Source organism: Peromyscus eremicus, chromosome X (genome assembly GCF_949786415.1).
Source record: "Peromyscus eremicus chromosome X, PerEre_H2_v1, whole genome shotgun sequence".
Classification (NCBI taxonomy): Eukaryota; Metazoa; Chordata; class Mammalia; order Rodentia; family Cricetidae; genus Peromyscus; species Peromyscus eremicus.
Window position 1 is genome coordinate 95,947,076 of NC_081439.1, and position 16,540 is coordinate 95,963,615.

The 16,540-nt window shown below is 40.6% G+C and overlaps 2 protein-coding genes and 1 pseudogene across 2 annotated transcripts in view; 2 read left to right on the plus strand and 1 right to left on the minus strand.

Annotated features, from left to right (window-relative positions):
• Window positions 1–16,540, plus strand: part of LOC131898937 (uncharacterized) — a 139,259-nt gene that overhangs the window by 42,727 nt on the left and 79,992 nt on the right. The gene's annotated exons all lie outside the window — the stretch shown is intronic.
• On the minus strand, window positions 9,058–9,825 carry LOC131898939 (14-3-3 protein epsilon-like; annotated as a pseudogene).
• On the plus strand, window positions 11,444–12,579 carry LOC131898941 (periphilin-1-like). The gene has a single exon (XM_059250240.1). The coding sequence runs from the start codon at window positions 11,503–11,505 to the stop codon at window positions 12,214–12,216; it is 714 nt and encodes a 237-aa protein (XP_059106223.1). The 5' UTR covers window positions 11,444–11,502; the 3' UTR covers window positions 12,217–12,579.

Genomic DNA, 16,540 nt, shown 5'->3' on the forward strand with positions numbered 1-16,540 from the left:
ATTGGATAATAGAAAAAACTACAGAATTAAATCAACCTATATACTTTAAGGATGTGCTGACCTCAGAATGGAAACCAGGATATGTATTACATTGGGGACGAGGTTTTGCTTTTATTTCTACAGGAGAAGATAAGCTGTGGGTACCATCAAAATTGATAAAGGTTCGATTTGAACAAGAGAGACCTTTTAATTAGAGGAGGTGATAGTTCATCAACTATCATGAACATCCAATTTAAACTAACTTACACCAGTAACATATATCTTTCATTTAATCAGATAGTAACATGCCAAAAAGGAACATCCCCAAAAAACCTTGGGGAAAGGTTTTTGTTTTTGTCTTTTAGGAGAATGAAGGTTAAGGAATTTGAAGAACACTGGACAAATGAGACAACTGAAGAAAAGGGACAAATCGTCTATCCTAAGAAACAGAGTGAAATGGCGATGGGTATGTTATCTAAAAAATTTTATGTCTTCCTAAATGTTTGTTTCTGCTTTTCTTTAAAGATTTAACACTATTTAACTTCTAATAGTCCCAGTTCAATTAAAATTTAAAGCTGACTTTGGAGTTGGAGAATGGCTCGCTCCTTCTTTAAACTCAAGCATGTTGTTAAAAGGAAAATGCAAACTCCCTGTATCATGCCAGAGGAAAAGAGCCATCTTCTGTTATGGGACAGGAGACAAGCCAAATTAATTAAGGGACTATTCTATTACTAATCTCAACTCTTTGATTCTATTCTGATTTTTAAACTTTTCTTAAAGTATAAAATTTATATCAAAATTTACAAGATTAATATATATAGATATATATACATTTTAAACTTTGTTAAGATATGAATGGTCATATAGAGTACTAACTAATTCTAAAAAGCCGCATATATAGTCTTTGTTTTCGAGTCTCTTATCAGTTTTTTGCAGGAAATCACGGTCAGGCCTAACATCAACTGAAGTCTCCAGGAAGAAGATGGGGCCCCACAACAACAACAATTCCACGTGGACAATAATAACATCACTAAGCTGACAAACATCATCTACAGATCAGCTTTGAACTACAAAGTGCTCAGAGCAATTTTGAGAGAGCTAGCTGAGATGATCCAGTCTCAAAGACTACTTGAATAAGGATTTGAGATAAACCCTGAACTTTGGCATTATACACAGACTGGATAATGAAGGATATAGTTACCTTTCCTAGAATTTGACAATTAACCTAAAATTTTTCTTTCAGGATAAAGATAACTTCGCCCATACCCAGCAGGAAGCAATTTCAAGAATACGACGCCCACATTCCTAAGGAGGTGGTGTGGGGTGGTTGGTTTTTTTGGTCTTTTAGGTCTTTTAATGGGTTTTGGGTCTGGGATAATTTTCATTGATTAGGGGGGTTGGTTACAAGTTGTTGTAAAGGGTGAGGAAAAGGGCTAAGCAAAGGAGATTAGATTTAAGGTTCTTATTAAAAAAAAGAGAGAGAAAGAAAGAAAGAAAAAAATGTAAATACTTTACATTGGATTGGATTGTTTTATATTGTATACAAATTATATATATTGAAATTGATATTATTAGAAAATGCTATATGTATATTTCTAATTGTACCGTTCATTTAACAATGTAATGGAATTTTCTAATCCTTGAATGTTGTTATTACCAACTATTAGGATATAAAGAAATGAAAGTTAGTAGTTAGACATTATAATAGAACTTGTAGTTATATTAGGTATGTTTTCAAGATTGAGTAGATATATTTTAGATAGACAGGTTATCTTCAAACCCTTCAGAGATCTACAGAATATGCCATTTAAAATGTTTTAATAACTTAGAAAATTTTTCTTTTTTGTTATGACTATGAGACATGTCGGCTCCTGACAGTACCAATCTACTTCAGAGAAAATATGGGCATTGAAAAAACTGTAATTGGAGTTAACTTTCATTGTAGCAAAAGTTAGCCACTGGACAACAAAGTATCCTCGAATCAACTGCTGACGAACAGGACAGACAAGACACGAAACAAAGGACTACTGATTCTTGTCAAAACAAGTGTGGTTATGGCTTTATCAAAAGGCATCTTCTAAGGCCAGGACAATATGGCACCATCCCTGAAGTGGCCTTCGTAATCCGGGAAAGGTACAGTGCCCTTTTCTTCGAAGGCAGCTGAACAGGCAATGGGCCGATGGCTTCTGATGTGCAATGGGGAGGTAGCTGAAACAGTTATTCTTGAAGAGTAATTAAGCTCACACCTCTCAACAGAAGAATGGCATTTAATAGAGGGATGTGGAGAAGAACGGGATGCTGAAATGAAGCCACATACACACATAGCCAAGAAGAATGGACAGCTGAATTAAAAAAACATCAACAATTTCCAGAATTTAAAATCCTGAATCATGACATGAAACTAGTGGAATTCAGGTATTTCTGGTATATAGACTGCTCTCACCCAATGTGAGGTTGAACTGTTGACCTTGTGTACATTCTACTTCACAAATGAGTCTGTCAGATACGCTAAGCCTATAGGCTGAAGATGATGCCCCAACACTGCGGAGAAACCTCAGATGATTGTCCAGGCAGCTGGCTGTTTCTGTCAACTCACAAGTTTTTGGAAGTTGCTTGCATATACTTCCTGTTTTTATTTTTTTTTTGTTAGCTAATACTATTTCCTTCTTGGGTCTCTGAGGGAGTTGAAGATTAGTTAGTTATAGTTGACGATTAATTAGGATAGAAAGTGAATTAGATACAATAGAATAGATAATGGAATTATTTTCTCTGAATTTGTCAAATACAAATGAACTAGACATTGTTTAGGTATTTATTACTTGTATATATTGTATATAGTTATTGTACTTTTGTATATAGTTTTTCTTATGTTAGTTATAAGCTTTTTCTTTTTTCCTTTTTATTAAAATAGAGAAGGGGAAATATGGTGATATTTTATTTGTATTAAATTGTTATTTGTATGTTAATAAATAAAGTTGCCCGGGGGTCAGAGCTATTAGCAAGCCATAGGAAAGCAGGGCAGTGGTGGTGTATACTTGTAATCCCAGCACTTGGTATGCAGAGCTGGGTAAGTCTCTGTGTGTTCAGGGATACAGTCATTATTGGACACACATGCCTTTAATCTCAATACCAAGCAAGGAAAACCTGGAGGCCTATACAGACAGGCCGTGACGAGGCGGTCATGTGGTTGGGTTTACAACCAATGAGAAGGCAGAACAGGAACACTATATAAAGACATTAACACAGGGGTAGTGAGTTCGGAGAGGTAGGACCACTGCAGGAGGAAGGGTAAGGTTTTAGCTCTTAGCTCTGACCTCTTGGCTTTCTTCTTTGCATTGGTTCTGTGTTTCTTATTTAATAAGAAGGTTGGTTGCATCTACAATAGAGTACCAGCCTTTTGTGTCAGGGTGTGTGCTTAACTGCCTTCTAGTACATAGCATCTTTCTCCTCTTTCTTGTCTATTTCTTGTCTCTCTATATTGAAGAGACTGGAAAGTTGGAAGAGCTGCTGCAAGCTGCAAAAATACATGAAGAAGGATTTCAGCTGATTATGACAAGCTAATACCTGGAAGAAGCCAAGGGCCTTCCAGAGGTCAAGGTGAGGCTCAAGGAGTCTTGGTGATACTGGCTTTTGATTGTAAGCCATTTCCTGCTATGAATTTCTCGTGTGCTATTGTAGCTTTTCCATCATTCTTTGGGCACAATTTCCCCTCTATTAAAGGAATATTTAGATAACCTTCTGGGCAGTAACAGCCAGGATTCCTAATTTCAGGCCTTTCTGTAATTATTATCATAAGCAGCATCTGGCCAGGACCATCCCCAGATGGATGAAAATATCTTATCCGAGATACCTCTGTACTCTTTAAGAACAGAATTAAGCATCTAGACTATCTGTTTGAGAAGGCCTGGCAGATGTGCTAATTAAGTTTAACCTTCTCCTTTCCAAAATCTTACCTCTAGTTTTAGATCCACCCTTAAGAATTAACTCAGAACTAAAGGGTTCCAACTTACAGGTACATCTAGCTGTGATGAAAGTTGCCTAGTCAAGTTGCCTAGCGACTGAGCATACTTGCCAGAAACTGTGGGAGCAGAGACATCTTGGAGAGATAAGGGTCAAAGGGATAAAAGGGCAGTTTTATTTTCAGAGAAGGACTAGATTTAAAAGAGAAAAGAGAATGGAAGAACTAGATGGGTAAGAACTGGAGAGGAACAAATTGAGATGGGAAAGAACTGGATTGAAGGGCTAGAAGAGAGTAATAGAGGAACGAGATGGAAGATGAGGAAGAGACAGATGGGGAAGAACAAGATGAGGAGGAACAAGATGAGAAAGAAGAAGATGGGAGAGGAGCTGAAATGGGGAAGAACTAGATGGATGAGGACCTAGATGGGGCGGAACTAAGATGAGAGAATTAAGAGAGAGCTTAGAGGTCAGCAGGTAAATGTAGAGAGAAATCAGGCAAGAAAGGAGCTAGGCATGAGAGCAGAACTGAAGCTGTGTAGACAGAATTTTATCCCAGAGGAATAAGGTAGACAGACAAAAGAGCTCGATGTACTTAGATTCTTTGCCCCAAAATAATTCTCGCCATTCATAGCTTCTCTTATGGGCCCCTGGGAAGATGATTATTAAGGCTGGTCCTTAGTAATATTCAAGAAAAAGCATTTCCAATCTCGTTGACATTTTGTTAATAAGACAGGAGACATACAAAGTAAACAGAAAGCAGAAGTATTTAATTTTTCTTAGTATTGACTGAAATGTTTAGCTTTTAGAGAGGCAACATTCAAATTCTCACCTAACTATTCTACTTCAGTGAATCAGCCATTTGAAACAACTCTCTCCCTCTCTCACTCACTCTTCAGGAATACTGTCATCTGCTTTAAGCTTTCCATCTCTTTAGAAATTCTCTCTTCACTATTTCATAATCTCAGCTACTCTCTGATATTTATTAAACTTAGGAAGTCTTCACTGGATGTGTTGCATACTCTAGACTTGTTATGGACAAGGTGTAGATAGCAATCTATTTGTCCTTTTGTCTATGCTTGTTCTCTGGAGCCAGAGATATCTATATATCTTCTCTTGTTGCAGGATATTCGATCACACTGTGACACTCTTAGACTATGTTAATAGTGTTAACGTTGAATGAGGGGGTGGAACCAGTGGCTAACTGACTGGAATTAGCCATAGAGAAGCCAGGAGTACAGATAGGGAAGTTGGACAGGAAGGAGGAGGGAGGGACTTGGAACTCAAGAGCTCTCTTTGACCTGGGACATGTGGATAGAAGGTGTACTGGGTGGGTCTCTGGTAAGAAAGAGAAGGTCAGCTGGTCACTCCTCCTGTGCTTCTTTGATCCATAAGGTTTTGACCCAATATCTGATCCTCGAGTTTTCATTGGTAATGGACCCATTTAGCAAAACACAACATTCTCTTATCATTTCAAGATTTTTTGTGCTTATGGTAATACATTTTTTATAATCATTTATTCCTTCAACAAAATATTGTAAGTACTCACTATGTGTTCTACTATCTTTAAAATGTTGAGGTTATTTAAATCATCTTAATTTTCCAGAAAGTATATACTTTTCCCTATTTGCCTGGTCTTTACTCGTATGTTTAAACATTTTGTTTTCATTAAGCTATATTTAACTACAGTTTATGTTTCATATCTAATAATTCTAATGTATAATGATCCACTAGCCTAAATTTTCTATTGTCTTTTTCAGTCTTGTTTCCTAAATTAGGTAAGAATTTTTGTATATATAACATTATCATTTCTCAGAAAAAAATTCAATGGAATGTTTGAGAGCTGAGAGAAAGGACATTCCTCTAAATGATTTGAGTTTTCTTCTGTGAGTCTGGAATCTATATGAATTAAATTCTTGGTTTGAGGTTTTGTGGCACAATTAAGTTAGTGTGAATTAGACTTACTCATATGTGTACCTCTTTGTGGTTATGAATTCTGAGGCTTTATTTTTGTACTCACTAAAAAGGTTGATACTAGCAAATTTACCTGTAGTTCTCCAGGCTTCTCTCTTGGGGTTGGATTGTCCATGAGGGTTTACTTCTTAGTTTGCCTTATGCTGGAGTAAATTTTCCTGTCCTAGTCTCATGGGGGATCTTCTGTTGGGCTTTGAAGCCCTTGAATTTCCCCATGATTCTGAGAGTTAACTCAATCTCACCCAATTCTCTTGGAAGCTAGTCAGTAGAAGTTCTCAGAGATTTTACCATCATTCATTGCTTAGCCTAAATATTCTTTTGTTTTGTCAGTAAGCAGGTATCGGTGGAGACTTTAGGTTATTTTTTAGTATTTTTATGTTTTGCATTTGAAGGTTTATCCAGGTCATCTAATTCTCTATCAAGACCATTGTTCTTTTTTAATCCATCAGGACACTGTTGGTTTTAGACTGCATCACCATAAGATTCACCTTGTTTGAAGTCTCACTCTGAAATATCCACCCTTAATATTTTCATCAAGAAAGATCTCATTAAAGGGAGATTGATTTAACTCATCCTGTTCTCTGACAAGAGTAATTCAATAGACACAAGTACATTAATAAGTTTTGATTTATTGGCTAAATATCAAATTACCTGACATTGTTATTCAGCAAACAGGAGTATCATAAACTCATATTAGCAAAGTTTTTATAGACTCAAAAGAAGACAAATATCAGATTTCAGAAGCTTTCTGGTTGTAGCGATGCCCGCGTTACTACCCATTCACCATGTCCCAGCGAGAGGCTGAGGATTAAAAAGAGAGACAAGACAGAGGGTCATTCCTCTCAGTAGAATGCCCCCTATTGAAGGAGGGAGGAGGCCTTAAATACAGACTTACAGTACAGTGGAAGAACCTGGGAGGGCAAAAGTAGGCTACAGGTGTTTTACATTCTAGCATTCCACCAATATGCAGGAATGAAACCGACAGGGAATTAGCATAGGGAGGACATCTGATCAAGGTCAGCAAGCAAGGTAACAGCTCCCCAAAAACGGGGGCCAGGGCCCAACATCTGGATACTGTGTTCCAAATTAATTTCTGTCTTTTCTAGGTAAAACAAAACAAAACAAACTAAAAGCCCCCTATAAAAAACCCAAACCCAAAACAAAACAAAAAATAAGGTCAATGTTGGAAAAATCAGTCTGAATTCTAATCAATGAAAGTATCTGAACTCAACTCTGAACTCTGGATTCCTATTCCATTGTTTATACTACTTTGCATCTGAGGCAGTCTGTGGGAATTGCTTCATCCACCATGTGGGTCCCAGGGATTGAACTCAGGTCATGAGGCTTGGCAGCAGGTGGGAGATTTGTAGCTTAAGTTTTTCTGCCTGGCCCACAGTCAGGGCAAATCTCTCTCACCTGCCAGTCCCACAGCCACTCAGACCCGACCAAGTAAACACAGAGACTTATATTGGTTACAAACTGTATGGCCGTGGCAGGCTTCTTGCTAACTGTTCTTAAGCTTAAATTAATCCATTTCTATAAGTCTATACCTTTCCACATGGCTCATGGCTTACTGGCATCTTCACATGCTATTTGTCATCGTGGTGGCTGGCAGTGTCTCTCTGACTCAGCCTTCCACTTCCCAGCTTTATTCTCCTCCTTGTCCCGCCTACACTTCCTGCCTAGCCAATGGCCAATCAGTGTTTTATTTATTGACTAATTAGCAACACACTTGACAAACAGACCATCCCACAGCAGGGATTGTGTGCCCAGCTCCCACTTCCATGCTGGGATTTGGTCTGCCTTGGGCTTGCACAGGTTTGTTTTCTTTTTCAAGGTGTTGTAGTTTGTGTGAGTTCATATGTGCATCTGCCCTACTGTGTCCAGATGTTCCTTGTATTCCTCCACCACCTCAGATTATTATACTCTTTCTTTGTCCTCTTCCTCAATGATCTCTGAACTTTGTGAGGGTAGGATGAGGTACATAGGTTCCCTTTAGGGCTGAGCATTCTTCTGTCTCTTATTCTCTGCACCTTGGCCAGTTGTGGGCCACGATGTTAACCACCATTTACTGTAAATCAAAGCTCCTTAGATGAGGGATAAGAGATACATTATTCTACAGCTCTAATGATAAGTCAGTTTAATACGATGTCCATTTAGCAGCATGATAGTGGTAAGTTCTCCCCTAGGGCCTATGACTGCTAGCTGTATGTTCTTGGTCTGATAACTGTGCTAGTATGGGTTTCATCTTGTGGAGAGGAACTCAAATCCAATCAAAAATGGTTGGTTACACCAATACTGTTTGAGCTACTATTACACCAATGGCCATGTGTTAGGCTGATCATTGATGTGGCTCATAGGTTTCATAGATAGGTGTGACTGATGATTACTGCTCTCCTTTGGTAGCTTGCATAGCACCTTCCAGCACATGAAAAGTAGCCAGCAGGGATGAAACATTTAGGTCATTACCAACTTGATTCTGCCATGTTCTATGACTCAAATATGGGTATCTTCAGCAATAGGGTTAGTGAAAATAAAAGACCACATTGTTATGACATTACGATTTTTTCCTATTATATAAATTAATTTTAATTCATTTTACATTTTCAATATTTTAAATAAATATTTTATAAGCTTGTATTTTAAGGTACTTTAATTTTTGCACTAGTGAAATTTATTAGAATATTATGATTTTTTGCTATTATATAAATTAATTTTAAAAATTCATTTTACATTTGCCTCTATCGTGCGATTAATCTTTCTTAGATGCATCACCTAGAAGTCTAATGGCTTTCAAACATCATTTCCATTTCTAATGATGATCTTGCTGCCTGTCGCTGGAGCAATACAGTAATGCTGAAACAGCCTCTATGCAGTCCAGTTAGTGTTGTAAAGAACCTAAAAGCTGGGACCAGTAAAATCCACAGAAATTCACTCTTGCCTTTAAGAACTTCTGAAAACTGTGTTTTGTTTTAAAAAAGGGGGAGGGGAGAAAAAAAAGAAAAACAACAGGGCAGGAACCTAAATTCTGAGACCAAATATGAAAGTCAAATTTGCTGGTTCTCAGTGACAATGGGGAACTTCCCAGGGAAGCGGAGAGGAGGGAGGGTGGTCAGAGATGTGTTCTCTTGTTGGCTTTATTGTGTCTCACTGATTTTCACCTTCCACATACTGCAGCACTTCTTTTATTCTGCTCTTCACCATCGCCCTGCACGTCTGAGGTCCAGAGCGTCAGGTTATCAGGTAGCAGCTGCATGAAAAGCGTAGAGTCCTTATAGCTTTCTTCACTCAGTGTGTCCAGTTCTGCAATGGCGTCATCAAAAGCTGCTTTTGCCAACCTACAGGCATGGTCGGGGGAATTAAGAATTTTATAGTGGAACATGGAAAAGTTGAGAGCAAGACCTAAACAAATGGGGTGCTTTGGAGGGGGTTCTGTCATGGTGATGGCACTAGCAGCTTAGTAACCCACGAGGGTGTTTTCTGCAGCCTCCTTCCTGTCGTTTCCTGTGGCAAACTCAGCCAGATACCTGTGGTAGGCCCCTTTCATTTATAATAGAAAACCTTGGACTCACCAGTTTTAGCTGCTGGACTGAGGTGTTTGTCCAGTACATCCAGGATGTCACAACAGATTAACTTGATCTCAGTTTTAACCATTTGCTGGTACTTCCGAATCATCTTTAGTTAGTCCTCTCCTCCCTTGTTTTCTTCCTTCTCTTCAATGCTGCTGATTATTCTCCAGGTTGCTCTTCTGGCTCCAATCACATTTTTATATGCAACAGATATAAGGTTTCATTCTTCAACTGTCAGCTCCACGTCCATCACTGCTGCTTTCTTCATTGATTCCATCATTTCATCATTTCGCCAGGCCTGCTCTGCCAGCTTTGCCTGGTACACCAGATCCTCCAAATCATCCATAGTGGCAGCGGCTCCAGCAGGGTATGCACATAGGATGGAAGCAGATAACTTCAACTCTCAGCTTCTCGCTCCTAGACCGAGCAGTAAAAATGGTGGTGCTTCATATATTTATGTCTTACTTAATTTTTAAAATTTTAGAAATGAAAATACAATCACATCCTTTCCTTTTCTGTTTAATTTCATTCCATATCCTCTCCTCCTGGGTGCCTCTCAAATTTATGATCTCTATTCCTTAATTTTCACACACACACACACACACACACACACACACACACACACACACACACACGCAAATATATAAATACAATCTTCTGAGTCTATTTAATGTTGCTTGTATATGTATATGATTTCAGAACTGACCACTTGATATTGGGAACCAGTTAAAAGGATCATCCCTGGGGAAGACTAATTCTTTAGCAGCTGTGGTTCTTTTTTTTTTTCTTTGTTTACAGGTTTTTTTTGTTTATTTTTATTTATTTATTTATTATTTGGTTTTTTGAGACAGGGTTTCTCTGTGTAGCTTTGCGCCTTTCCTGGAACTTACTTTGCAGACCAGGCTGGCCTCGAACTCACAGAGATCCGCCTGCCTCTGCCTCCCGAGTGCTGGGATTAAAGGCTTGTGCCACCACTGCCCGGCAGCCTGTGGTTCTTTGTTTAGGGGAGGAACCTTGTGAGATTTCCCGCTTTCAACTTAGCATATTGATTGGTATTGTCCCTGTTCAGTTTTTCTTTAGGCAATCATATTGTTGAAATATCGTGAAGCTTCCCTTTCATTTCTGGTTCCTACAATCTTTCCTCCTCCTCTTAATGATGCTCCCTGCACCTTAGGCACAGGAGTTGTGGAATATATATTGGGGCTAGATGCCCAACAAACACTTGTTCTCTGAATTTGAGTGGTTGTGGTTTACTGCAGTGGTCTCTCTCTGTTGCAAAGAGAAGCATTTTTGGTGAGGGGTGAGAGCGACACTTATTTGTAGTAAGTGGAATTCACTTAGGAATTGTACTGATTTAGTCAAGAGGTAGTACTGCATTCTCCTCTAGGACGCATGACCTCACTAGCCCCAGCTAATTTCCTAGCTTTCAAGGACAGGGCATGCTTTCCGTGCAGTTTAGTGGTCCTAAGTCTAATTAGAGGGCTGTTGGTGGGGTTTCAGCAGCAGCGGTGGAACGTGCGTGTTGGAGAGTTCCAAGGACGAATTTTTAGACAATAACAGATTCTTGAACTGAGCCATGAGTATGGTTAGAAATTGAAAGTGAACAGGAAGGGAAGTACACATTTCTGTTGGCAGAAGACCAGTGGCTTCCACGAGATGAGATGTGGTCTGAAGGATGGTGTGACTACAAGCAACTTTCAGGAAATCAAGCCCAGGGATGGTATCACTACAAGCAACTTCCATGAAAACAAGCGCCTCCTTTGAACCATCCCAGTGATGGCAACCATCTATTAATTAACGTGCTGAAGAGACCGCCTCTGGGAGACAAGAGATCATCTCTGCTAGCCAGACCCTATGAAGGAGGCTACAGTAGATAATACTGTCACGTGGATTACCAAAAATGGGATGAAGGCCGCTGTTTTTCTCAGAATCCAAGAAGTGGTCCACCCTACAAAAGAGGCCCTATGGCTACTGATGGTCAAGAGATGAGTATGCCACAAGCCGACAGCCTGAATACAGGGCCATGATAAACAACTTTAGAAGAAGACTTTTCTATTCTTCCCATTATTCAAGACAACGATCTCCCCATAAACGGGGCGCTCCTTTTTTGAGAGAATCACATGTGGGCGGGAAGGACTCCCTACCCAGCAGATTTGGCTCCAGTCTCAGCAGTAGAAGCATGATGTGCTCCTTCCATCAGTCTCGACATCGATGTAAAGAGAGAGCCATCCAGTATTTGAAAACATCAAGAGATACTGTGCCTTCAGGTTCTTCATCCAAGGTGTTAAAAAGCCCCAGCCGGCTGACTGAGACAGAACAGGCTGATGCTGCAAGCAAGTGGGCTAATGAAAATCTCAAGAAGTCAGAAGAAAATCACTTGGCTGAAATGTCCGAGTTTGAGACGGGATCCAAGGCACCATTATGTATCAACCAGACAGAAGAACCCGAGTCCAACACAAGAGCTGGCACAGAATTGTGTGAAGACAGCCAGCTTAGCAGTCGCTCAAAAGCGATTGCATCAAAAATCACGGAGATTGAGAAGGTTTACCGACAAGTCTGTGAAACTTTCGGGATGGTGGTGGAAAGGCTGGTTGAAAAGGATCGTTCCTTAGAAAAATCTATACAGTTTGCAATGAAGCAGAGTTTGCATGAAATAGGTGAGCAACATGTTGAAGAACTCAAGCATTTCATTATGGAGTATGATAATTCTACTCCAGATTTTGGAGACACTTTTTAGAAGAATTAGGGCTCGGTTCAAACAAATTTTTAAAGCTTCTAGATTTTTCCCTTTGGACTTTTGAAATCCTTACTATTTTGTGATGAAGAGAAATACTTTATGATAACTGACAATGTTGCTAAGATCAAATAAACATCTACAATAGTTTTTAAAGTCTCTTAATTAGAATGTTTTCCCTATGTGTAGAATCGTCTAATCCATCTTCATACATCCCCTCCCTTCCAAAAATAATGTTCAATTAATTTTTTAATGTTTGAAAAGGCAGTTCTGGAGAGCAGCTCTCTGTACTTAACTCATGATCAATAGTCTTCCATGATGTGCTGGTCTCCGGGGTATAATTTGTAGTTAGAGGTCATTCCAGGTTGCATCATAAGCATTGTTAGCATTTTGAGTTGAGTTTGACTTGCTGCCTGATTTTTTTCTGCTTTGTAACTTTCAGTGGTGTCAAAATATGCTATCTTAAGGAAGTAGAACTTAGCTGTCTTGCAACATTTGCTTTGAGAATAATTCTTCTTCTTTTTTTTTTTTTTTTGGTTTTTCGAGACAGGGTTTCCCTGTGTAGCTTTGCGCCTTTCCTGGAACTCACTTGGTAGCCCAGGCTGGCCTCCAACTCACAGAGATCTGCCTGCCTCTGCCTCCCGAGTGCTGGGATTAAAGGCATGCACCACCACTGCCCGGCTAATTCTTCTTTTGTATAGGAAAGAAGCACTTAAAATATCTCTAAAGGACACATTAAAACAAAACCTTCTTCTCAAGTCTTTGAACATAGTGCGTCTCTTCTATGAAGTGAGGCTCCTAACTGCTCTCTCTGAACAACATTATAGATAAGACTGATAGGAGGGGGTAACCCGAGATAAAAATGCATTTTAATTTGAAGTTTCTCAGAAACCCTTCTGGTAGTGATAAAAAATTAGACTATACAACAACCTGGAGTTTTGTTTTAGGCCTGTTGTTTATCAAAGAGGGACCTGACAAGGAGCTCATGATTGGGATAAAATGATAGATTTCTTTGTTAATTTCCGTGTTCTTAGTTCTGTAGACTTAGAGAATCTCCCTCTTCACAAGTGTGATCATAGAAACAAGGCAGAGTAAGGCATCACACCACAGGGAATGGACTCTAAAAAGGCAGTTCATAAGCTAGAAAACAAGGAAGACCCTAAGGGGGGGGGCACATGAATCACCTTGGGAAGGAGAAACAGAGGATATCTACATGAGTAAACTGGGGGTGAGGGGGGAAGTGGGGGAAGGGGATGCGGAGTGAGAACATGTTCAAGCTGGGGGAGTGGGAGTGGGAGAGTAATGAAAGAGATATCTCAATAGAGGGTGTCATTATGGCGTGAGGGAGAAACCTGGTGCTAGGGGAATTCCCAGGAATCCACAAGAATGACCCCAGGTTAGACCACTAGCAATAGTGGAGAAGGTAGCTGAACTGGCCTACCCTGGTAATCAGATCGGTGAATATCCTGTCATAGATCCTTCATCCAGTAACTGAAGGAAGCAGGTACAGAGATCCACAACCAAGCACCAGGCCGAGCTCCAGGAGCCAGTTGAAGAGAGGGAATAAGAATGAGGAAGACGGGGTCAGGATCATGATGGGGAAATCTACAGAGACAACTGGACCAAGTTCGTGGAAACACACGAACTTTAGACCAACAGCTGTGGAGCCCTCATGGGACTATACTGCCCTCTGCATGTGGGAGAAACTTGGTCTCCCCTGGCAGTGGGATCTATCCCTGGTGCATGATATGGCTTTCTGGATCCCATTACCTATGGTGGGACACCTTGCTCACCCCTGACGCATGGTGGAGGAGCTTGGTCCTGACTCAACTGAATATACCAGGCTTTCCTGTTCCCACATGGAAGGACTAACCCTTTTGGAGGAGAGGATGGGGCATTGCGGGGGAAGGAGGAAGGAGATGCAGTAGGGATGAGAGGGGGATCTGAGGTTGGTATGTAAAATGAATTAAAAAATTAAAAAATAAGCCATTTCGTGTACCCAGGATAAGATCTGTTCCCATTGCTAGGGGATGGGATGAGGAGAACTTGGGGAAAGTGGGAGAAGGGGAGGGAGGAAGAACTGGGGTTGGTAAGTAAAATGAATACTAAAACATATATAAAAAATTAAAATAAAAAAAGAAACATTGCAGAAGACAGCAAGGCCAGCAGAGCTCCCCTCACCTTGTAAGTGAGTCAGTGAACAACGAAGAGAAAATTAGGACACTCCACTCACTTCTTGATCCTTCCCTGCATAGCACTGAACCACATTATACAATTTGTGACAATAGGTACATTAAAATCACGGTTTTAATTACTTCCCAATTTCTTTATTTCCTTTTTTTGAGTCAAAGTTTTATAGTCTACTCTTAGCTAGACTGAAAACCATTGTGTAGACCAGGCTGGCCTCAGACTCACAGAGATCCCCCTGCCTCTGCCTCCTGCATGCTGGGATTAAACACATGTGCTACCATCCTCAGTATTCTGTTCATTATGGCCAAGATGTAAGAGTTGATGATGCATACTTGTCGGTAGAGTTTTTTTCCTTTGGGCCTCCAGCTCACAATTTAAAAAATGACATGGAGACATACTATTAATAATGAAAAGCTCAGCCTATAGCTTATGCTTGTCCCACTAGCTCCTATAACTTAAATTAACCCATTTATGTCAATCTATGTTTTGCCTCATGGCTTTTTTTTTTTAATTTTTATTTTGCAATACAATTCAGTTCTACATATCAGCCACAGATTCCGTTGTTCTCCCCCCTCCCGCCCCCCTCACCTTCCCCCCAGCCCGCCCCCCATTCCAATCTCCTCCAGGGCAAAGCCTTCCCCACAGACTGAGATCAACCTGGTGGACTCAGTCCAGGTAGGTCCAGTCCCCTCCTCCCATGCCGAGCCAAGGGACCCTGCATAGGCCCCAGGTTTCAAACCGCCAACTCATGCAATGAGCACAGGACCCGGTCCCACTGCCTGGATGCCTCCCAAACAGATCAGGCCAATCAACTGTCTCACCCACTCAGAGGGCCTGATCCAGTTGGTGACCCCTCAGCCATTGGTTCATATTTCATGTGTTTCCGTTTGTTTGGCTATTTGTCTCTGTGCTTTATCCGACCTTGGTCTCAACAATTCTCTCTCATATAAACCCTCCTCATTCTCGCTAATTGGACTCCCAGAGATCCACCTGGGGCCTAGTCATGGATCTCTGCATCCAGATCCCTCAGTAGTTGGATGAGGTTTCTAGCACGACAATTAGGGTGTTTGGCCATCCCATCACCAGAGTAGGTCAGTTCGGACTGTCTCTTGACCATTGCCAGCAGTCTGTTGTGGGGGTATCTTTGTGGATTTCTGTGGGCCTCTCTAGCACTTTGTTTCTTCCTATTCTCATGTGGTCTTCATTTACCATGGTCTCCTATTCCTTGTTCTCCCTCTCTGTTTTTGATCCAGCTGGGATCTCCCACTCACCCAAGCTCTCTTTCCCTCGACCCTCGCCCTTCACTACCCCCACTCATGTCCAGGCTGTTCATGTAGATCTCATTCCATTTCTCTGTCGTTGGGCGATCCCTGTGTCTTTCTTGGGGTCCTATTTTCCAGGTAGCCTGCCTGGTGATGTGAGTAGCAGTCCAGTCATCCTTGTTCCATATCTAGTATCCTGTTATGAGTGAGTACATACCATGTTTGTCTTTCTGAGTCTGGGATACCTCACTCAGGATGATTTTTTCTAGATCCATCCATTTGTCTGCAAACCTCATGATGTCATTGTTTTTCTCTGCTGAGTAGTATTCCATTGTGTATATGTACCACATTTTGTTTATCCATTCTTCAGTTGAAGGGCATCTAGGTTGTTTCCATGTTCTGGCTATTACAAACAACGCTGATATGAACATAGCTGAACAAGTGCTCTTGTGGTGTGGTTGAGCATTCCTTGGGTATATGCCCAAGAGTGGTATAGCTGGATCTTGGGGGAGATGGATTCCCAATTTTCTAAGAAATCGCCATATTGATTTCCAAAGTGGTTGTACAAGCTTGCATTCCCACCAGCAGTGGAGGAGAGTTCCCCTAGCTCCACATCCTCTCCAGCATAAGGTGTCTTCAGTGTTTTTGATCTTAGCCATTCTGACAGGCGTAAGGTGGTATCTCAGAGTTGTTTTGATTTGCATTTCCCTGATGATTAGGGATGTTGAGCAATTCCTTAAATGTCTTTCAGCCATTTGAGTTTCCTCTGTTGAGAATTCTCTGTTTAGTTCTATAGCCCATTTCTTAATTGGACTGTTGGGCATTTTGATGTCTAATTTCTTGAGTAGCCCTCCTATATACAATGGACAAAAAAG

What these genes read in the sequence shown, in the direction of transcription:
- LOC131898941 (XM_059250240.1), top strand. Translation starts at nt 11,503, where the DNA reads ATGATAAACAACTTTAGAAGAAGACTTTTCTATTCTTCCCATTATTCA.